The 19,675-nt window shown below is 39.3% G+C and overlaps 1 protein-coding gene across 4 annotated transcripts in view; it reads left to right on the plus strand.

The window, feature by feature from the left end:
* The window catches only part of LOC126199184 (peptidyl-prolyl cis-trans isomerase FKBP4-like), a 118,470-nt gene that overhangs the window by 15,796 nt on the left and 82,999 nt on the right, over window positions 1-19,675 (plus strand). For all 4 annotated transcript variants that reach the window (XM_049935961.1, XM_049935960.1, XM_049935959.1 and 1 more), the window contains exon 3: window positions 14,116-14,258. In XM_049935961.1, coding sequence (XP_049791918.1) covers window positions 14,116-14,258 — 143 coding nt within the window. The remainder of the gene's footprint in view (window positions 1-14,115; window positions 14,259-19,675) is intronic.

A 19,675-nucleotide genomic window follows, 5' to 3' on the forward strand; every position in this document is an offset into this window, starting at 1 on the left:
ACTGCAAATACAATGCCTTGTTTCCTCTTATTCTGCATTCTGTCTTGCTCTTCAAGAAACACATTTCCATAATATACCAACCTGGAAGAAATAGCAGCACGAATGTGAATGACCCCAGCAATCACTACGTGCAATGTCTTATCTCCTTGCAGGTAGACCACTTTCTTATGTTGAACTGCCTACCTTAATACAGCAACTTCTGCCCTCATATCTCCTCCTCAAGGACTTCAGTGCATACCACCCCCTGTATGGGAGTGCCATTTCAACAGGTAGGGGTCTTATATTAACTGACTTTTACAGACTTTGATTTGTGTCACCCCAATAATGGTTCCCCTAACCACATCACTGCCTTTCATGGCATCTTTTCTGCTATTGATCTCACGATTTCCTCCCCTGCTCTTGTGGCTTTCCTGCGTTGGTCACTGCATGACTGTCTTTGTGTCAGTGACCACTTTCCAGTGATTCTATTGTTCCCCTGTGTCTGCCAGGCACATAGGCCTCACGTTGGACATTCTGCAGAGCCAACTGGCCTTTATGCATGTCTGCTGTGCACTTTGACATCTCTCTCTCGGAATGTATTGATGTGGTCGTGTAAGACATCTCTTACACTATCCTTCATGCCACTGTCATTGCTATCCCCCTACTCACAGGTCTCCCCCTTGTCTGCATGCTAACAACTGCTACCTTATTAAGGAGAGTAAAAAGGAATGCTGAGAGCACTGTGTTTCCTCCCTGGGGATGTACGCCTCTTCATCACAGGTTTGATCCAAACTCCTTATCCTTCTGGACCACCAGCGACAATCAGCTGTCCAGGGTCTTATCCTACAGTGTGCTCTGTGTACTGATCCATCGGTCCTTGCAGAACACGTCACAACACGCTTTGCGACAGCATTGGCATTGTGCTACCTTTCTCCGGCAGGAATGACGGATTGAAGAAATCCCCTTCTATTTCAACTCCCACCAGCCCGAAGCTGATAATGAACACATCACTGAGTGAGAATTCCTGCAGTCTCTTACCGTTTCTCATGACATAACTGTAGGCCAGATTCCATCCACAACCAGGTGATCGAACACTTTGGACATTGCCCAGAGGCAACCTCTACTTGGAGTCTTCCCCCGCATTTTGCTCACAGGTGCCTCCCCATTGCTGTGGCAAGACAACATAGTTATCCCTGTCCTTAAGCTTGGGAAGAACATTTCGTCTCTCAACAGCTAACAACCGATCAGATTGACCAACGTACTTTGTAAACTGTTCAAGAGGGTGGTTAGCCTCCAGGTACTCTAATTTTGGGGCCTTTTATCCCCCTATCAGTGTGGCTTCCAAGAAGGATGATCTACAACTGATCATTTACTCAGATTGAAAACAGCAGTCTGATAGCCTTTTCCTAACCGCTGACACATTGTTGTGGTCTTCTTTGACCTACATACGGCATATGACACAGCTTGGCGCTGTCACATTTTAGTTACCCTCCGTGACTGGGGTTTTTGTGGCCCTCTTCCAATTTTTGTTTTTATCCAACCAGCTCTTCTGTGTTAGTTGGCACTTTGCTTGGCACCCCTCAGACCCAGGGGAATTGTATCCCAGTGTTGTATGTCAAAGATTTCTACATGTGGTGCAGCTCCCACTCAGTAGCATCTGCTGAACACCAGTTCCAAGGCACCACCCGATGGGCCTCTGCACAGATCCTTTCCCATGGCTTCCTCTTTTTTCCTGCAAAATGCAGGTTAAGCATTTTTGCTGTAGACCAACAGTACACTCGGATCCAAAACTTTATTTAGGCGACCAGCACTTTGCTGTTGTAGCTCAGTTCCGTTTCTTGGGCTTTCTTTTCGATAAAAAGCTGACGTGTTTGCCCCGTATTCCCTACCTGAAAACTACATGCGAGCAGAAGCTTAATTGTCCCTGCCTTCTGGCCCGCACATCTTGGGGTGCAGAATGTGATAGTCTTCTCAACTAGATTATTGTTGTTAGGTTTACGGCTCAGCAGCTCCTTCCACTCTACATGTACTTGCTGTGTCCATCACTACGGTGTGTGGCTGGCTATTTGTGCCTTTCACACTGCTACCGTCCACAGCCTCCTCGCAGAACCGAGGATTCCCCCTCTACAAATATAAAGGAGACATCTCCTGGTTTCTTACACATTCACTGATTTTCTGCCCATCCCGTGTTCCCTGCCCTCTTTGCAAATGAGGGATGTCTCCCACCTGATACCTTCCCTTGGTTGAGATTGGCAGTTTGCATTCATCTCACTTCCCTCTGTCGGGATCCAGAACCTGGAAAGTGCCCCGTGTATTTCTTCCTGTGCCGCCCCTTGGATGGTGCCTCGACCACAGATTAGGACCAACCTATTCCAGGGCGTAAGGTCTATGTCCCTATGGTATTCTGTCATCTTGTGCATCCCATCCTTGAGGAGTTCCAGGGTGCTACCATCTTCTAAACTGCTGGTTCTAAAACAATAGATAAGAAGGGATATGCTTTTATGACTCCTACTGGCTTGGAACATCATTTATTGCCGGGACCATGGAGTGTGTTAACAGCAGAGCTGTTAGCCATTAACAGTGCTACATTGTTTTAATATGTACCAAATCAGTGATCAGCCTGCAGGCTATAGATTGATGCTATTCTCATCACCCTTTGATCTCTGCTATCCATGACCTCTCTGCCTTTGGCTATGCCGCTTGCTCAGTTGTCTTTCTCTGGGTCGCAAGTCATGTGGGTGTCCCAGGAAATGAACTGGCTGACCAGTTGGCTAAAAAGGCAGATATTTACCACCACCAACCTACCTGCCTCTCCAATTCCATTTCATGATTCGAGGTGCAGATATGCATATTCACATCAAATCTCTTTTTGTCTAAAAGTGGAATGACATCTGGTGTGCTGCTGCTCTCATTTATAAACTCTGCACAATCAAGGGGACTACTGCAGTTTGGTGCTCTTCTTTCTGTTCCTCTCAAGAGGAGTCCACTGTCTTATGCTTCTAAGCATCAGTAATGTTAGGCTAACAATTGTTTTCTCTTGCATAACAAGCCTCCCCCACAATGTGATTGTGGAGCCAGTCTGACGGTATCCCATATATTGATGGAATGTCCCCTTCTTTTGGCCCTTTGTACTAATTATAGCCTTCCAAATTCCTTGTCTTTAATATTGGTAGACAATTCATGAATGGTTGCAATGGACCTCGGGTTTGTTTATGGAAAGTGGTTTGCTTTCGTCCTGGAGCAGGGGCAGGGTGGTTGTGGTTGGGGCCTCCCTTCGTGTTTTCTGGGTCTGAGGCCCATGATCACTCTTTTATCCTTCTTTTGTCCAGAAGATTAGACCTATTTTTTTATGCTTTTTAGTGTGTGTCTTTGTAGCTTCATCACTTTATAGTTTGAACCCTCTGACTTGATCCGTCCACTTTCCATGGACACACAGCTTTTGAATTGTGGAACTGATGACCTTGTGGAGTACTGCCATAACCCCCTCAATCAGTCAATCAACAGTTTGCTGGTCATAGGGTTTTACAATCTTCTTTCGTCCCTGAAACTAATTCAGGGAAGTCCCCCCTCCTCCCACAATCTTCCACCGAAAGGAAAGAAGTATTCAAAGACAAAGGAAATTGTGGTGGCCCCCACTCCACCAGATCCCACATGTTACGCTTTCGTGGCCATGTCAGTGATCCCGGTGGCCTCTGAGACTGCAGATCGTACAACACAAGGTGCGTCAGAACCTATGTCTTTATACCATACCCTCTCAACCAGTGGCAGCAGGTGACCCTGGGACATAACTTGTCTGCTTGGTCTCTTCACATCTTCACAGTACACCAACAGCATGATTCTCCAATGGAATTGCAGTGGATTTTTCCACCACCTGGCTGAACTATGACATTGCTGTGGCCCAGGGTTCCCATGGCAGGCCGTGCTCAGCAGTCTGGCCTGGCCCCTACCCTTCTCATCTTTTTATTTTCCTTGTTCTTTTATGTTTCCTGTTTTTAATATTTTATCTTTCCTAAACTTTTATCATCTTGTCTGTGTTGCTCATTTCCTTGGCGTAACAGAAGCTGAGGTGGTGCCGGTGCAATGCAGAGGGTGGGTCTCCCACTGCATACCATCCTCTGGGAATCTCTTGACTGCTTTCTGGGCAAAGTGACCCACCCACCTTTCTCCCTCTCGCTTCCCTCATACTTTCTTTGATTTTAGCTCTGTCTCATTGTATCTTGGTTAAAATCAGGCTTCCCAGGAATTGCCTTTTATACCTTTCTTCTGAGGGCTGTTGTTGGTTTGATACCTATAGGATGAAGGAGCTGATGACCTCGCAGTTTGGTCTTATTAACTCCAACAGCCAGCCAACCAACCAACTCCACTCTGCTTTGCTATTGGAGGATGGGTGAAAAGGTGGGTTAAACAGGTGTTTAATGCCATAGGCATTGCAGAACTTTTCAAAGGCCGTTGCCAGGGCATGGGAGTCATTGCCACACAAGAGGGTAAGGGGCAGCTCTTCAGTGGTGGGAAACTAGGTAAGTGCATCGAGTGTGGCATTCATATGGTTGAATGCCGTGCTAACCATGTGTGGTAGTTGGAATAAGCATCCATTACAATGAATCACCTAGAGCCCAGATAGGGACCATCAAAGTCCAAATGAATGCAGTCCCAGGGGTGGCGGGTAGTGGGCCAGGAGATGAAGTATTGAGGAGCAACAGCCTGATGTTGGGCCATGTAGAACAGCTACACACCATGGCCTCCAGGTCTTTGTTCAGTCCTGGCCAGTAGGCATGCTGCCTAGAAAGAGCTTTCATCAGCAACATAATCAAATGCCCATGATAGAGTAGTTCAAATATACGAGGGCGCAAAGTAGTCTGATGGTGGCATAGTGGGTATCTGCAGCCAGGAGAAGAGCATTGGAGACAACAGACAAACAATGAGAATGGGAAACCCAGGCCCAGAGCTCTGGACCAGATTTGGGAAAATGAGCGGGCCAACCATATAGCACGTAATGCATGACAGGCCATAAGGTAGGTTTCACAGTGTGTGTCTGCAGCGATGTGGGTAGCAGTAATGGAAAAACTATCCAAGGTGCGTTGATATATGTCAATGTGGAAACGAGATCTAATGTTGGTCAAATACAGAGTCTAGTCCTGAGGTTAGATGAGAGAGTGCATCCATTTTTGCTTGTTATTTGGTAGGGTGTTGTTAATGGTATGACTGTAAGAACTAAGGAAAAGAACCTAACACTGAAGCTGTTGAGCCATTTGCTGTTTAAGCTGAGAATGTGGCCCAAAGAGTGCTACTAATAGTTTGTGGTCAGTAATGAGGATAAACGTAGTCCCAAATAGGTATACGTGGAATTTCTTAATGGCAGAAATAACCGCTAAATCCTCTTTCTCAGTATGCGAGGTGTTTCTTTGAGCAAGCATCATTATCTTCGGTGCATAGACAATGGGTTGCTCAATATCATCATCATTACAGAGGGCCATCACTGCACCAGTGCCATAGGTGGAAGTGCCAGCAGCGAAAACAAGGAGATGCAGTGGAGGAAAGAGCGCAAGGCAGGGCACAGAGTGTAACATGTGCTTCAGTTGGGTGAAAGCATGCTCACAGGCAGCCAACCAACGGAACTGAATGCTCTTCTTCCACAGCTGGTTGAGTTGGTGCATAATGTGTGCTGCATGTTGAAGGAACTTTGAGTAATAATTTGTTTTACACACACACACACACACACACACTCACACACACACACACCAAAAAAAAATGTAACTAGTGTAGGTTTTGGAGATACGGGAGTCAGCGGCCAAAATGTTATGATCATTGGGCTGAATCCCGTCTGTGGTGAGCCAGTGTCCAAGGTACTCCACTGGCTCCTGAAAAAATTGGTATTTGTGTAGGCAGCACCTGAGCCCTCCATCATGCAACATAGTAAAGTGGGTGCAGAGGTTGTGCAGGTGGTCTTGGTGCGTAGCACCCTTAACTACTAACTCATCTAAGTAGCTGCTACCAGTGGGAATGGATGTGGTTAACTGTTCCAAGTAACTCTAGAAAATTGCCAGAGCAGAAGAGATTTCAAAGGTCAAACATTTGTATTTGTACAAGCCTAATGCTGTACTGATGATAACGTGTTGCAATTCTTCATCCCGTGGGATCTGTAAATAAGCATTGGCAAGGTCTTTTGGAAAAATATGCACTGCTGACAAGGTTTGTGAGGAAGTCCTCCGGACGAGATATGGGATAGCCCTTCTGCTGCTACCTTTATAGTGTAGCCACTGGTGCCGATAGGCTGGCTTGTGGGGCTTGGCCCACTTCTAGCACTGAGGTGGTGACAGCAGTGCTGACAAATATGAGGAGTGCTGCCTAGCGGCTGTCTTGTAGGTTATGGTGGCCTTTTGAACTCATCGGGCCGTGATACCAGATTCAGACATTATAATCATTATGCATTTTGGAGAAGTATATCACCGTTATCATGCAAATTTTACACTAATTAATAAGGCTTGATAAATTGTAGGTGTGACCTTGTGGGTTACCTGTGGCCCTTTTTTTCAGTGGACAGTCCCTTTTTGCAGTTGTAATTATAGTATGTTTTATAGGCTGAACTGAGCAATGATGACCTATTCGGAGCTAAGTCATTCAATTGTTGGAGGTTTTTCTCACTGCTGGAATAAATGTTATTCTCCATAGTTTGGTCACTTATAGCACTAATTATCATCATGCAGGATCCATAGTTCCAAAGCCAAGGGGTGTATGTAATGGTTTTCAAATTACAATATGTGCACATAGAAAATGCCATGCTTAGATGCAGTAACATGCTATTAAAGACGTGCTTTTTTGTATGGTGTGATGTATTAAAATAGAAATATGATGCCAGTGTATAAACATGTTTAACTTTTAAGATTCACATTATAAACATGTTATCTGCCTTTCTTTTCAGTCAGAATTAAGCTATTTTTAATGCTAAGTAGCATGAAACTCATAGTTGAACACATTGAATAATACATACGGAAATCAGAACAAAAACATTGTTCATTACAGGCATGCAAATGGTGCTCGCGGATATTTGCATCACAAGCCACACCATTTTCCATTCCTATTGAACATTTTACTATAACATATTCGGGCCATGCCAATCAATATGTACATGAATCAGATTTGTAAGAAATTACATGAAAACAAGTAGTGCAACAGATATTTAGATTTGTAGGTTCATGCTTTTTCCAGGTGCAAGTGAATTTAAAACTGTGCTGCTGTTGGCTACTTGGTACTATTGCACCACAATTAATAAGAGGGCAAAGACTCTACCTATATTACCAAATTACTGAAATGGTTCACAATCCCAGTTGCAGATAGTCCTATATAACAGCTTCCAGGGCAACTGAAATTGGATTTCCAATATTTCATATAGTTATTGGCCAATTTAAAATGTAGTAATGTACTCCTTAAAAGGTATAATCTAGCGTTACACATCTAACATGGTACAACAGGTGTTAAAAGTTAGAAAATATATATTTATCTTGAGACAATGTAACTCATGCTGCACAAATTACCCAGATTATACTTCTTCAGTGTTTGAAAATGAGAGCACTTTCTGTCTTCAAATTCCTACAGTTTTTTTAAATATAATTTTGAACCTTTCCTAAACATTTTCATTAGTCTGTGGGTTAGTAATCCAAAGCTAATACAACCAATGCATTGTGTGTTTCGCATGGTTGTCAAATATTGAACAAATTAACTCATTTGTAAAGTATCAAACATTTGAAACTACTCATATAGAATGGAGTTTGATTTTTTTAATGAACTGGGAGTAGGGTGTAGGTGGATGGGGTTACTGGTATAATGTGATTACAGATGCTTTGTGAATCTTTTAAGAGAAAACGTGGGAATGTAGAAAGAAGGCACTCTTCAAAAATGTATCTTATTGTTTCATTCAAACCATATTTATGGAGAGTCTTCAAGGCACATCATATAATTTTTTTTTCCGTATATGTGCCTTCCTGGAAGGTGGGTTGATGACAGTTATTCTGCAGTATATGTGAAATGGGTGGTGGTGGTAGTGGTGATGTTGTTGTAGGTGTAGGTGATGTATCTCTATTGGTTGCCATAGAATTAAACATTTAGACTGTAAAGCTGTCTGTTCACTATTATATAGATACTTTACATTAGGATACAGCTAATAGTTCTGATGGTTGTGCAAACAGGAATTTTAGTAATTGTGCTTTTTGCAGTGATTAATTAGAAAATAGAAGAACTGTATAGCTATTCATTTTTGTATGTTTCTAAAGTAAACTGGTAGCTGAATAATACTATAACAGTGTGCTTTCTACCTACTTCATTTAATTGTAGAGTAAATGCTGTCACTTTAGGAAAGAGCTGTCATGGTAAGTTCTCACAACTGTCCAGATAGTGATAGCGTCATAGCAGTCTCACACAAATTTGAAAGTTAAAGCTCAGAGGTAAGCTGATTGCCTTCCCATTCAAAATAGTGGTTGGTTAGGAAATTGTCTTATGAGGTGGTCGGGTAGGAAACATGGTGTTATGCAAAGGTTATATGTAAGACCATGGTATTTATATCTTTTCGCTGCTCACTGTAGACTACTCACTACCTGAAACAAATCATGGAGCTCAATTTTGTATACGAGGTGTGTGAGAAAAGTAATGATACTGACAACACTGTGAGTGATCTGGCAATGCTGGGCTTCTACTTGGATAGACCAATGTGTTCATTTCTTCCAGTTGTTCAATCAGAGTTTCAGCTCCATACAGCCGTCATGTGACTTTTGAGTGCCATTAGTGAAGTTACATTTTTGTTGTGTGTTATGAAAATAGACCAGCAGTATTTAGAGCATCGTTATAAAGTTTAACACACAACTTGTGGAATCCGTGAGTGTGAAATTCAAAAAGTTGAAACTAGCATATGGGGGACATTATTTATCAAGAGCACAAGTTTTTTGCTGGCGCAAATCATTTTTTGGAAGGCCAAGAGAAATTGAAGATGAAGCTTGCTCTAGGAGACCTCCAACTTCAGAAACTGATGAGAACGTCAGATGTGTGCCTGCTCTTGTGAGATCATATCAACATTTAACAGTAAGGATGATGGGTGACATGTTAAACTTAAACACCCTCACAGTACATCAAATTTTGACTTAAGATTTGCACATGCAAAAGGTTTATGCCAAAATGAAGCCGAAAAACCTTACAACTGCTGAACAGAAGGGCAGTTGAAGAAATTTGTGTGTTGGTCTTTCTGAGAGGATTGCCACTGACCACAAATGTTTGAGTTGTGTGATCACAAGTTAGGAATCCTGTATTTTTGTGGATGATCCTGAAACAAAGCAGCGCAGTGAGGAGTGGCTTACCAAGACATCTCCTCGACAGAAAAAGTTTGAATGAACAAATCAAAGAGCAAAACAGTGCTGATTTGCTTTTTTGACAGTAGAGGGTATCATTCATAAAGAATTTGTAATTTCACGACAAACTGTCAACCAAATGTTCTGCAAAGATATCCTTCAGAAGTTCAGGAAAAGAGTGAATGAATGAGACCAGACATTACAGACAAGTGGATGCCGCATCATAGCACCCCATGTCACATGGCCACTTCCATCACAGGATTTTTGACCTCACTCCTGTTGTTCCACGAAACCTCCTATTCACCTAGGCTGAGTCCTTTTGACGTTTTCTTTTCTTGAAATTGAAAAATGTCTTAAAAGTACCTCACTTTCAGAGGAATGTGACAGACATGCTAAAGGCCCTACCAGTTGAAACCATTCAGGGTCATTCCATGTCAAGTCACCCAGGCCTTAACACCAACCATGTCAGATTTTGATGAAACTTGGTACAATTACTTCTTTTATCATCCTGAAAGCACTTGTAAAATTTTTTTGCTCTATCTCTTATAGTTTTTTTTTATAAATTTTTAAAGTTTTTAGATTTGGCGTTGTTTCAGCAGTCGGAAATTGTAACTTAACGTGTCCTCACAACTAAAAAAATTTGTATATTAAAGAATACTCAAGATATCAGTATGAAATTTTGGAATAAGTTTGTGTATTATATCTAAATGTTAAAAAAAATTACCATAAAGATATATTAAAATCTTCCAAATGATTTTTTTTTATTATTTTTTTTTTTTTTTTTTTAGCTAACGGATGTTTAGTTTTACAAAAACTGCAATATCTAGAGTCTCAGACCTGATAGAAAGCTCAAATTTGTTTTAAAATACTCTTAATTGTATAGGCTATTAGATAAAAGAAAAATTATGTTGACTTTTTAACCTGTTTAATAGTTATCTAATTTTTAAAATAATATTAATTATATTTTAAAAACAAAAAATACCAAGTGACTTAGACACCGAAAATAAGTTTTTGTCTTCTTGGAGTAGCAATGTACACTTGGATTTTGTTTTGTTACTCCTGTGTTTTGAAGTAAAAAATTATTACAGTGTTAAATAGTGCTTGGATAGTATTTTATTAAGTTTATTCGAACTCTCAGTAAGTACTGTTACTTAGTTTACAGAGATTCTTTTCCAATATCCTATAAAAGTAACCAGAACAGTAATCAGACCAAAAGTGAAATCAGTATGTCAGATATTCAAACCTGTAGTGTAGGGTTATTTAAAAAATCTGACTGTTTCCAAACAACCTACACACCTTCAAAAAAGTTACAACCGGTATCAGAATTGAGTGAGGAAGAAAAAGATTTGATCCACTTACGATCTGGAATTAATCTGTGTGAATTGAAGAATATATGTTCACACCACAGCTACTACTTTTTAAATGTTTTTGAAAAGTATCAAACAACATGTGTAGACCCACTAAAAAAAACACAAAAAGCCCATCAAAAAATCGTTGAGAAGTGTAGGCTTGGACCTTTCTAAACAATTACTGACAAAAAATATTAGCATAAAACCCGGACAAAAGCTTTGCTCAACATGCCGTAACTTTTGTGAGGAAAAATTAAGAGTTGAAGTCAATGAAAGTGAAACAGATGAAGAAGTCATGGTTGAATTAGAATCATTGGAATCCAGAAATGAATCCCTCGTACAAACAAACATTGCTCTTGATTATTTAGGTTTAACACCGATAAAGCTTCATGGCTTGTCAGAACAAAGTAAAGGGTCTTATTTTAAAATGAAGGTTAGCAGTATTGAAAAGACTGCAAAAAAGGCGGTTTCAAAAGCATTAAAATATGATGCACCAAGTTCTGATGATGACGAAGAAGATAAAAGTGTGGTTGAGAAAGCAAAGGATTTTGATGTAATGATTTCTCTTATGAAAGAGAAGATTTCATCTGTTGGGAGGTCTAGAAAAATCCAGATTCTGACCTTGGCTCCAGATTCTTGGAGTCGAAATAAAGTGATAAAAGAATTTAATGTAAGTGAGTACATTTAATGTAAGTGAGTACATGGTGCGACAATCTAGAAAGCTAAAATCTGAAAAGGGTATTTTGGAAACTCCTGGTCCAAAAAAAGGTAAAACTCATTCTGAAAATACAGTAAGACTTGTAACAGATTTTTATGAAAAGGATGAAAGTTCCAGAGTGCTACCTGGAACGAAAGACAAAGTAAGTGTTCAAGAAAATGTGTACATGCAAAAAAGACTCATTTTTGTGTAACTTGAGAGAACTCTATTATTATTTCAAATAGGAGAATCCCGAGGTAGAAGTAGGATTTTCAAAATTTTGTTTCTTGAGACCTAAAAGGTGTATCCTTGCTGGTGCTGCAGGCACACACACTGTATGTGTATGCAGTATCCACCAGAATGTTAAACTATTACTGGATGCTGTGAAAATTGAAGAATCTTATAAAGACCTAATTAAGATGCTTGTGTGCAACACAGAAAACCAAAACTGCATGCAACAGCTGTCCTGCAAATACTGCACTAACAGAGTGCTTAACTGAAAAACTAAGTGAATATTATGATTTAGAAGAAGAAATTGTAATCAGTCAGTGGGTTAACACAGACAGGGCAGAAATGATCAAACAGTCTATCAGTGTTGAAGACTACATTTCTTTATTGGTTAGGTCATTGGAAAAGCTCACCCCGAACTCGTTTATAGCAAAATCCCAATCAGCAGCCTTTAAAAGATTGAAAGAAGACCCACCACCCAAAACAGCAATTATTGTGATGGATTTCAGTGAAAATTATTCCTTTGTTATACAAAATGAGATCCAAAGTTACCACTGGAATAGAGGTGGTTGTACTCTACACCCAGTTGGAGTTTTTCTAAGAAATGAGGAAAACAATGTTTTTGTTTCCAACCACTGTTTTATTAGTGATGACGAAGAACATGACACTGGTTTTGTTAACTTTGTACAGAAAGAAATTACAAAGTCGCTGTCATTACATCATACTGACATTGACTCAGTTCACTACTTTACAGATGGTTGTGCTGGGCAGTACAAAAATAGAAACAGTTTTAAAAATTTGACTGAACACTTGAGAGACTAATTTGAAGGCCCAACACTCTTTTTTTGCAACAAGTCATGGGAAGTCAATTAGTGACGGCCTAGGAGGAACTATTAAAAGGATTTTAAGGAAAGCCAGTCTACAGCTTTCAGACAAAGAACAAATAATGACAGGAATCGATGTGTACAAGTTTTGTGAAAAAAATATTGAAAACATTCATTTTCACTTTATTGACAAAAATGAAGCTGATTTGCTACGGTTAAAACTAGAAAAACGTTTTTCAGCAACCCGAACCATTCCTGGAACAAGAAGTTTTAATAACTTCAAACCACTTCCAACAAACAACCTTGAAATTAGAAGGACTACAGATAGTGTAAAACCCTCCTTAGTCTTTTCTTTCCATTCTTCTTCTGATTGGGTTCGTGTTGAACCATCCATAAATAGCTATGTGGCTGCAAATTATGATGGTAACTGGTACTTTGGACTGGTAACAACAATATTCAATCATGAAGAAGATGCAGAAATTCTATTTCTACATCCTTCAGGACCTGCTGCATCATTTTATTGGCCTGAAAGAGAAGATTCCTGCATAGTGCCTTTGGAGCACATAGTCTGTGTAGTAGACGCACCTCAATCAAGCGGCACTGGGAGAATGTATTACTTCAAAAAAGACTGTATCAAAAGAACTGAAAACTCTTGGATGAAGTGGAAAAACAGTTTGAATCAGCATTAATGTTTATTAAAAAAGACAAAATTACTCAAAAAATTCAATGTTTCAAGCAATCAGTTGGGTTATACGTAAGTGTCGTAAGTATCTTTGTACATAATTCTAATGTAATCTACTATAATTAATAAACATGTTAAAAAGCCATCATTATTTTTGTTTTAACAAGTAGCCTATATGTTTAAGAGTAAATTAAAACAAATTTGAGCATTCTATCAGGTCTGAGACTCTAGATATTGCAATTCTTATAAAACAAAACATCCGTTAAAAAAAAAGAAAAAGAAAAAAATACATATATATTTTTTTTCCATGGAAAATATTAATATATTTTAATAGTATCATTTTTATCTTCAAATATGTATAATAAATAAACTTGCTGCAAAAATTCATGATGTTATCTAAAAGAGTTTTTAAGATAAGCAAATTTAAAGTTTTGAATACAAATTAAATTGACCATTTCCGAAGGTTCAGAAAACGCAAAACATAAAAACTTTAAAAATTTATAAAAAAAAACTGTAAGAGATACAGCAAAAAAAATTGCAGGTGTTGTCAGGATGGTATTAGAACCATTTGAGCCAAATTTCATGAAAATCTCAGGAGGTGGGTGTAAAATTTATTTTTTATTGGGTGATTTGATATGGAATGACCCCTCAGTTCTGCTACCAGGACTGGAACAATTAATCTGCTGATGTGTAGCTGCCGAAGGGAACTACTTTGAAGAAGACAGTATCGTTGTTTGAAAAAAATAAAAGCTTTATTACATAAAAAATGTGTGACATTACTTTTTTCACGAATCTCGTATACTTCTTCCTCCCATACTGTTGATTTTCTTTTGCTAGTAATTTCAGAATGTAAAGTTAAGTCTTGTATTTTTAAGTTGAGACTAATCTCATTGTATTTTCTGAAACACTATAACAAGTCATCAACATAAAAAGAAGAGTTGTCATTGACTAATGTTTCTTATTGCATGATAAGTTGGTTGTAAGTCGCACAACAAAAAGCAACTCATAAAAAATATACTTACAGGAACTGTCATACAAGCATGGGACATTGGTGTTGCAACTATGAAGAAAGGAGAAGTAGCTGTTCTGACATGTAAGTCTGAATACGCCTATGGAAAATCAGGAAGCCCACCAAAAATCCCACCAGATGCAACACTTGTGTTTGAGGTATGTTTCTTGTTATTTGCCCATACAGTGCACACTTTCACAGCTGGTATTTGCATATAGTGACTTTCTGTTGCGTGGTGATTAGTCAGTGCTCCAAGGTATAAGTGCTTGCCTGGCATGTAGTCTTCCAGTGTTGGAGACATAATCAGTGGCTGTCAGGTTTCTGAAAGTAATCCGAGGCTGTTTGGATTCTTGAAGTAGTTAAAAGCTCAGTAAGCCAAACTGTTTATTGTGTCCATGCAATGGGTGATATATAATGTTATCAGATTATGGAGCCACCCCAGCATGTTTTATGGAGATTATAGAAGGGAAGAGTTGATGATAATTTGCTTTATTTAGCACTAGCACCGACAACTGGTCTGGCAATCCCCTCCCTTTTCTATTGAAGTTGTTTTTGAGCTTCTGAATTTCTGTGGCCTCTGTACATCATGCCATAGTAATGGTTGAATTTTAATGAAAGCGTAGGAACGAGGAAATGAATTTGGTCCCAGTGCACAATCTGTTACTGTCATTATATGCTTGTAGCTCAGATGACAAATTCTCTTGTATTTTTAAGGCAGGTTTACCTACTCCTAAACCTAAAGGATTTTCATTTTACGATAAAATCACCATAATGTTTAAGATTGTCAGTTTTTATTCCTAAATGGCTGTATGAGTGTGGCCAAATGTCGGCAGTTCCGTAGGCCAGTCAGTCAATAAGCTCTAACATTAGATCTTAATGGAACGCAGGTTCATGAATTTTTGATAAACCAAAAAATATTGGTGGCAACGCTTCTGATTTGATGAAACTCTTCTTCACAATTGGAGAAATCAAAAGAGGCTTTTAGTAGATTATTCGTTACCCTAAGAACAGGAGTTATGGGATGTCTCTGAAGCCCTCTGTATCTTCCTAGTTCTAGTACATCCAGACCTTTACTGAGTAGTTGCCTTTGTTAATTATCCCTGTAGCATTCCCTGTGTATGCTCGAAGAATTAGAAAGTCTTTATCAGAATTTAAATCTTGGAGAGCTTTCACCTCATCTTTCATTAAGTTACTACTAGGTGGTTTGGTCCTAAGAAATATCCTCGTTGATCCGTGTGTGTTTTATTGAATTAAAGTGATGTGGGCAGCTTCAGTATTGTATCACTGTTTACTATTGCTATGCCTGATGACGTCACATCACAGTTGGAAAGTATTTTCACAAAGGATATGGCGAATCTCGTTAAGCATTGTCTCACATCAACATACTTGCAAGGGGAGAACAAATTCTATGAGCAAACTGATGATGTGGCTATAGAGAACCCACTCATTACAGTTGTGGCGAATATTTGTACGGAAAAATTTGAAGAAGCAGCGCTTGGAAGGGTGAAGAAGAAATCCTTATTTTCGTTTCAGTACATTGATGATACTTTCATTATATACCATAAATCCAAAAAGATTAGAGAGTAAATTAGTAAGAAATAAGCAAAAGTTTGAATTGGTGGTTTTAATGCTTCAGGTGTTCTACGTAGTCTCTTCGCACTTCAGTACAACACAATGTTGATACAACCATGTAGAGCTATCAGAAAAGTCCTTTGGGATGTTGTTGAATTTGCACATCGCATTTGCACCTCCTTCGGACATGGCAAACCAGCAGGGACCTGTTCTCCACTTTGTTGTAGGTTTGTGTTGATTGCACAATCTCGTCACTTGTGATGATTTTTCCATAAATGAATTGTCTGCATTTTTAATTTCAGTCAAGTCTTTTCATTGCTTTTGAATGGGTTGTCAAAGGGTTTGCTAGGCAGCAAATATGACAAAAGTTTAAGTCCTGTTGGTAGTATAATGATGGATGAGTCCACCAGAGGCCAAGTCAGAAGTTCCCTGGATGATAGCTGCCTGCTCTTGGTGACTGCGGTGCAGTATCCTCCATATAGGGCTCCTGCTGGAAGCATGTTTTGTAGATTCTGGTAATTTCTCTGCTTCGGAATTAACTTGTAGTGGCTCAGCAGACTTAGCTGCCAGAGTGTGGCCTGGCACCGTCCTAAATACAAGCCCGATGGAGTGATATCTGCTAGATGCTTGGATGGTACGTTATTCGCAGAGGCAAAGTAGTGCTTCTGCTTGTGGTCCGGGATGTACAAGTCACCGGTATCAAGGCTGACACACCTTGTGGTGAAGCTAGTGCTGCACATTCCCATATGCTGGCTGGAGCTCCTCTTCAAAACAGACTGGCATATTTTGGACACTGTACTACTTGGTTTGGTTGATACTTCATGCTTGCTGTACTGTCGCTGTTTCTGTATGCCAAGACAGTGTCTCCTGCAGAGCCAAAACAGGGCAATGTATAAACTGTGCCTGATTGCTGTGGTTCCAGGCGAAGGCCTTGGATATGTCGCCCTTGATTTGGAGATGACATCTCATTTGATTTGTGACTCAACAGTGTCCACACATAACAGTCCCACGTCCACTACGTAACACTGTATGCTCACAACTGACTGGTCGAATGACACCTGTTGTTAAAGATGTTAGTTCAAGCTGCCACAGTAGTTACTGCGCTATTATTATTTATATGCCAAGAACATAGTACTATTTGGACAGAGAGGGTATAGCCTCATGGAGAAAAAGAACATGGAGAATTTCTAAATATATAATTCACTGTGGAAAAGAGAAAGGAGATCAAATTTAATTATAGCTGTACAGATACTTAGAGAACCTGATGGAACTTAAGAACACTGAAAGCCCTCTCACCCAGAGAGAAACCTTCACAAAAATATCAGTCGCCATCTAAAACATAAAGTTATCAAAACAACAAGCTAAAAGAATCTGAACCGCAGTGCTTGGGGGACAAGGTCATTCATTGAAGAACTGCCTTCAAAACAAAAGGCTATTCTCACAAAGAAATAAATACGGCATTAACCCCTGAAAGATCAGGAGCTTAAAGTGAAAAAGAACCACTTGAACGCAAAGTCCTTTTGCAGCATCCTGAAGCAGACAGGTATAGTTCTCTGCAAAATCCACTATGATGATGCATGTAGTATCAGGGAGAGTTTCTTTGCTTGATTTGAAGTAGTGACTCTAAGATTTTGATACATAATGATGTTAAGTTTTGAAGTTTTTGCATGAGATACTCAACAAATTCGTCGGTTGTCTTCATTAATGTCACCTGTGTAGGTCAATCAGTTTGCATCCATTCTTTGAATACAACATTTTTACAATCTTGTGAGTACTCTAGCTCCATTAAAAAATTGCACAGTTCATATTTGTCAGGACACCGAGAACAGTGATGCAGCGTGCAGTCCTCATTTTCCAGATTGCACACAAGTTTCTGTAGAAGTTCAGTGTATGGTTCTTTCACATGTGCAGCATGCATTAACAGTTTTATTTTGGTGACACTTGCATACACATACATTATGCATTCTACAACTGTTTACAGTAACACATTCTTTTGGCCTAAGTTCGCAAAATTTAGTAAAACCAATTTTATCTTCAGGGTATTTTCCTCTGAAAGATAAGTATACATCTTTCAGATTATGTAAAATTAGTCTTTTTGTCTTATACACTATTTTGCCTTTTCTGAAGGGACAGACAGGCACAGATAGACAGTGTCTTTTATTAGCAGAAATGCGACTTATATCATCTTCACAGTAATAATTCTGGACATGTTTTTCCACATCCTCATCTATTCTGTTTCCCACTTTATAACTCCCTTTTGACACAATACCATCTTCTTTTAGCAATACCCTCGATTTCTTTACCATGTATTCGGTAGTGACAAAAAAAATGGATTTTTTTCTTTGCTCCATGAAGCTGGTGCTAAGGTAAGTATTTGTAGTTTTTCTTTAACAGAACTTCTGCTGTATTTCTCTTTAAGTTTTTGGATTAAAATATTACAGACTGTACATTCAGCACTGCCAGTTTCTTCAGACACATTTTTCACTTGAACATGTAGCACTTCAGATGCTGTTTGCTGGAATGTTAAAGCTAAGCGACGAGATTTGGATCAAATGTATTTCAGACACCTGTCTGGTGCTCTCTTGGTAAACTTAAATGGTGAAATTTCAAGTAATTCACAACTTTCATTAAGTTTTTGAATAGCTGTAGATGGATCTTGTGTATATTCTTGATCTTCAACCTCACATTCATCCATCTCTGGAAGGTTATCCCCCATAGGAGATAAAATGTCCCTACAGCATGTTATGCACAGCTTGGTACCTGGGATAAGTCCAAGGGTTTTATATTCCCTTGCCATGGTTAAAGAATTAGGTTTCAAAGATTACTTAGCAGTCCTTTTACTGTGCTTCTTAAAAGGGTCAGAGCAAATTCTTTGTCTGTATTCAAATTATCATAAATAGAGCCTTTTGTGAGAAGAACAAACACACACAATATTTTCACAGGTGCTTCTTAGCTTCAATAATTCAATATCAGCATGATTCAGGCTTGACATATCTATTAAATCAAGCTCTTCACTGCCTCTACTTTCTTCTGACACACAACTGCTGACACAAAACCTAAAGAACATTTGTTTTCCATTGTGATTTTTAATCAACTGTATATGTTCCAGAAAAGAACTGGATGCAGAATGAGATTTTCACTCTGCAGCGGAGTGTGCGCTGATATGAAACTTCCTGGCAGATTAAAACTGTGTTCCGGACCGAGACTTGAACTCGGGACCTTTGCCTTTCGCGGGCAAGTGCTCTACCAACTGAGCTACCCAAGCACGACTCGCCCCGTCCTCACAACTTTACTTCTGCCAGTACCTTATCTCCTACCTTGAAGGGAGGAGACGAAGTACTGGCAGAAGTAAAGTTGTGAGGACGGGGCAAGAGTCGTGCTTGGGTAGCTCAGTTGGTAGAGCACTTGCCCGCGAAAGGCAAAGGTCCCGAGTTCAAGTCTCGGTCCGGCACACAGTTTTAATCTGCCAGGAAGTTTCGAGAACTGGATGGTTTGAAACTTTTTCTTGTTTTCTAATTATTCAAGACTGTACTATGAAGAATCTGTAAGGAGGAAATGAGGGTCATTCCATGTCAAATCAACCAATTGTACTACATGATTTGAACCATGACCTCTCAGATTTGGATGAATTTTTTCAGGTAGTGTACCCACTAACACCAGTTTAAATTTGAAATTTTTCTGATCTTTGGTTTTTGAGTTTCAAGGGTTTAAAAATAAAAAAAACTCCGTTTGTGATCAATCGATGATTGTTTTAAAATGCTGTAGCTCAAAAACTATACAACCTAAAGAGCTCAAACTTGCACCATTGTTTTCCTCTATAAATACCCTTCAATTTGATATGTAACATGACTATGCTACCTAAATCTGAAAATTTTAAACTATTCCAAAAAAACATTTTTTGAAATTTCCAAAATACGTACCCTCGGATTTCTTTATAAAAATTGTATGTTTTGTCCAGTCTGACTGATTACATGCATGCAAAATTTCAAGATGGGATCTCAAT

This window comes from Schistocerca nitens, chromosome 8, assembly GCF_023898315.1.
Source record: "Schistocerca nitens isolate TAMUIC-IGC-003100 chromosome 8, iqSchNite1.1, whole genome shotgun sequence".
NCBI classification, from domain to species: Eukaryota; Metazoa; Arthropoda; class Insecta; order Orthoptera; family Acrididae; genus Schistocerca; species Schistocerca nitens.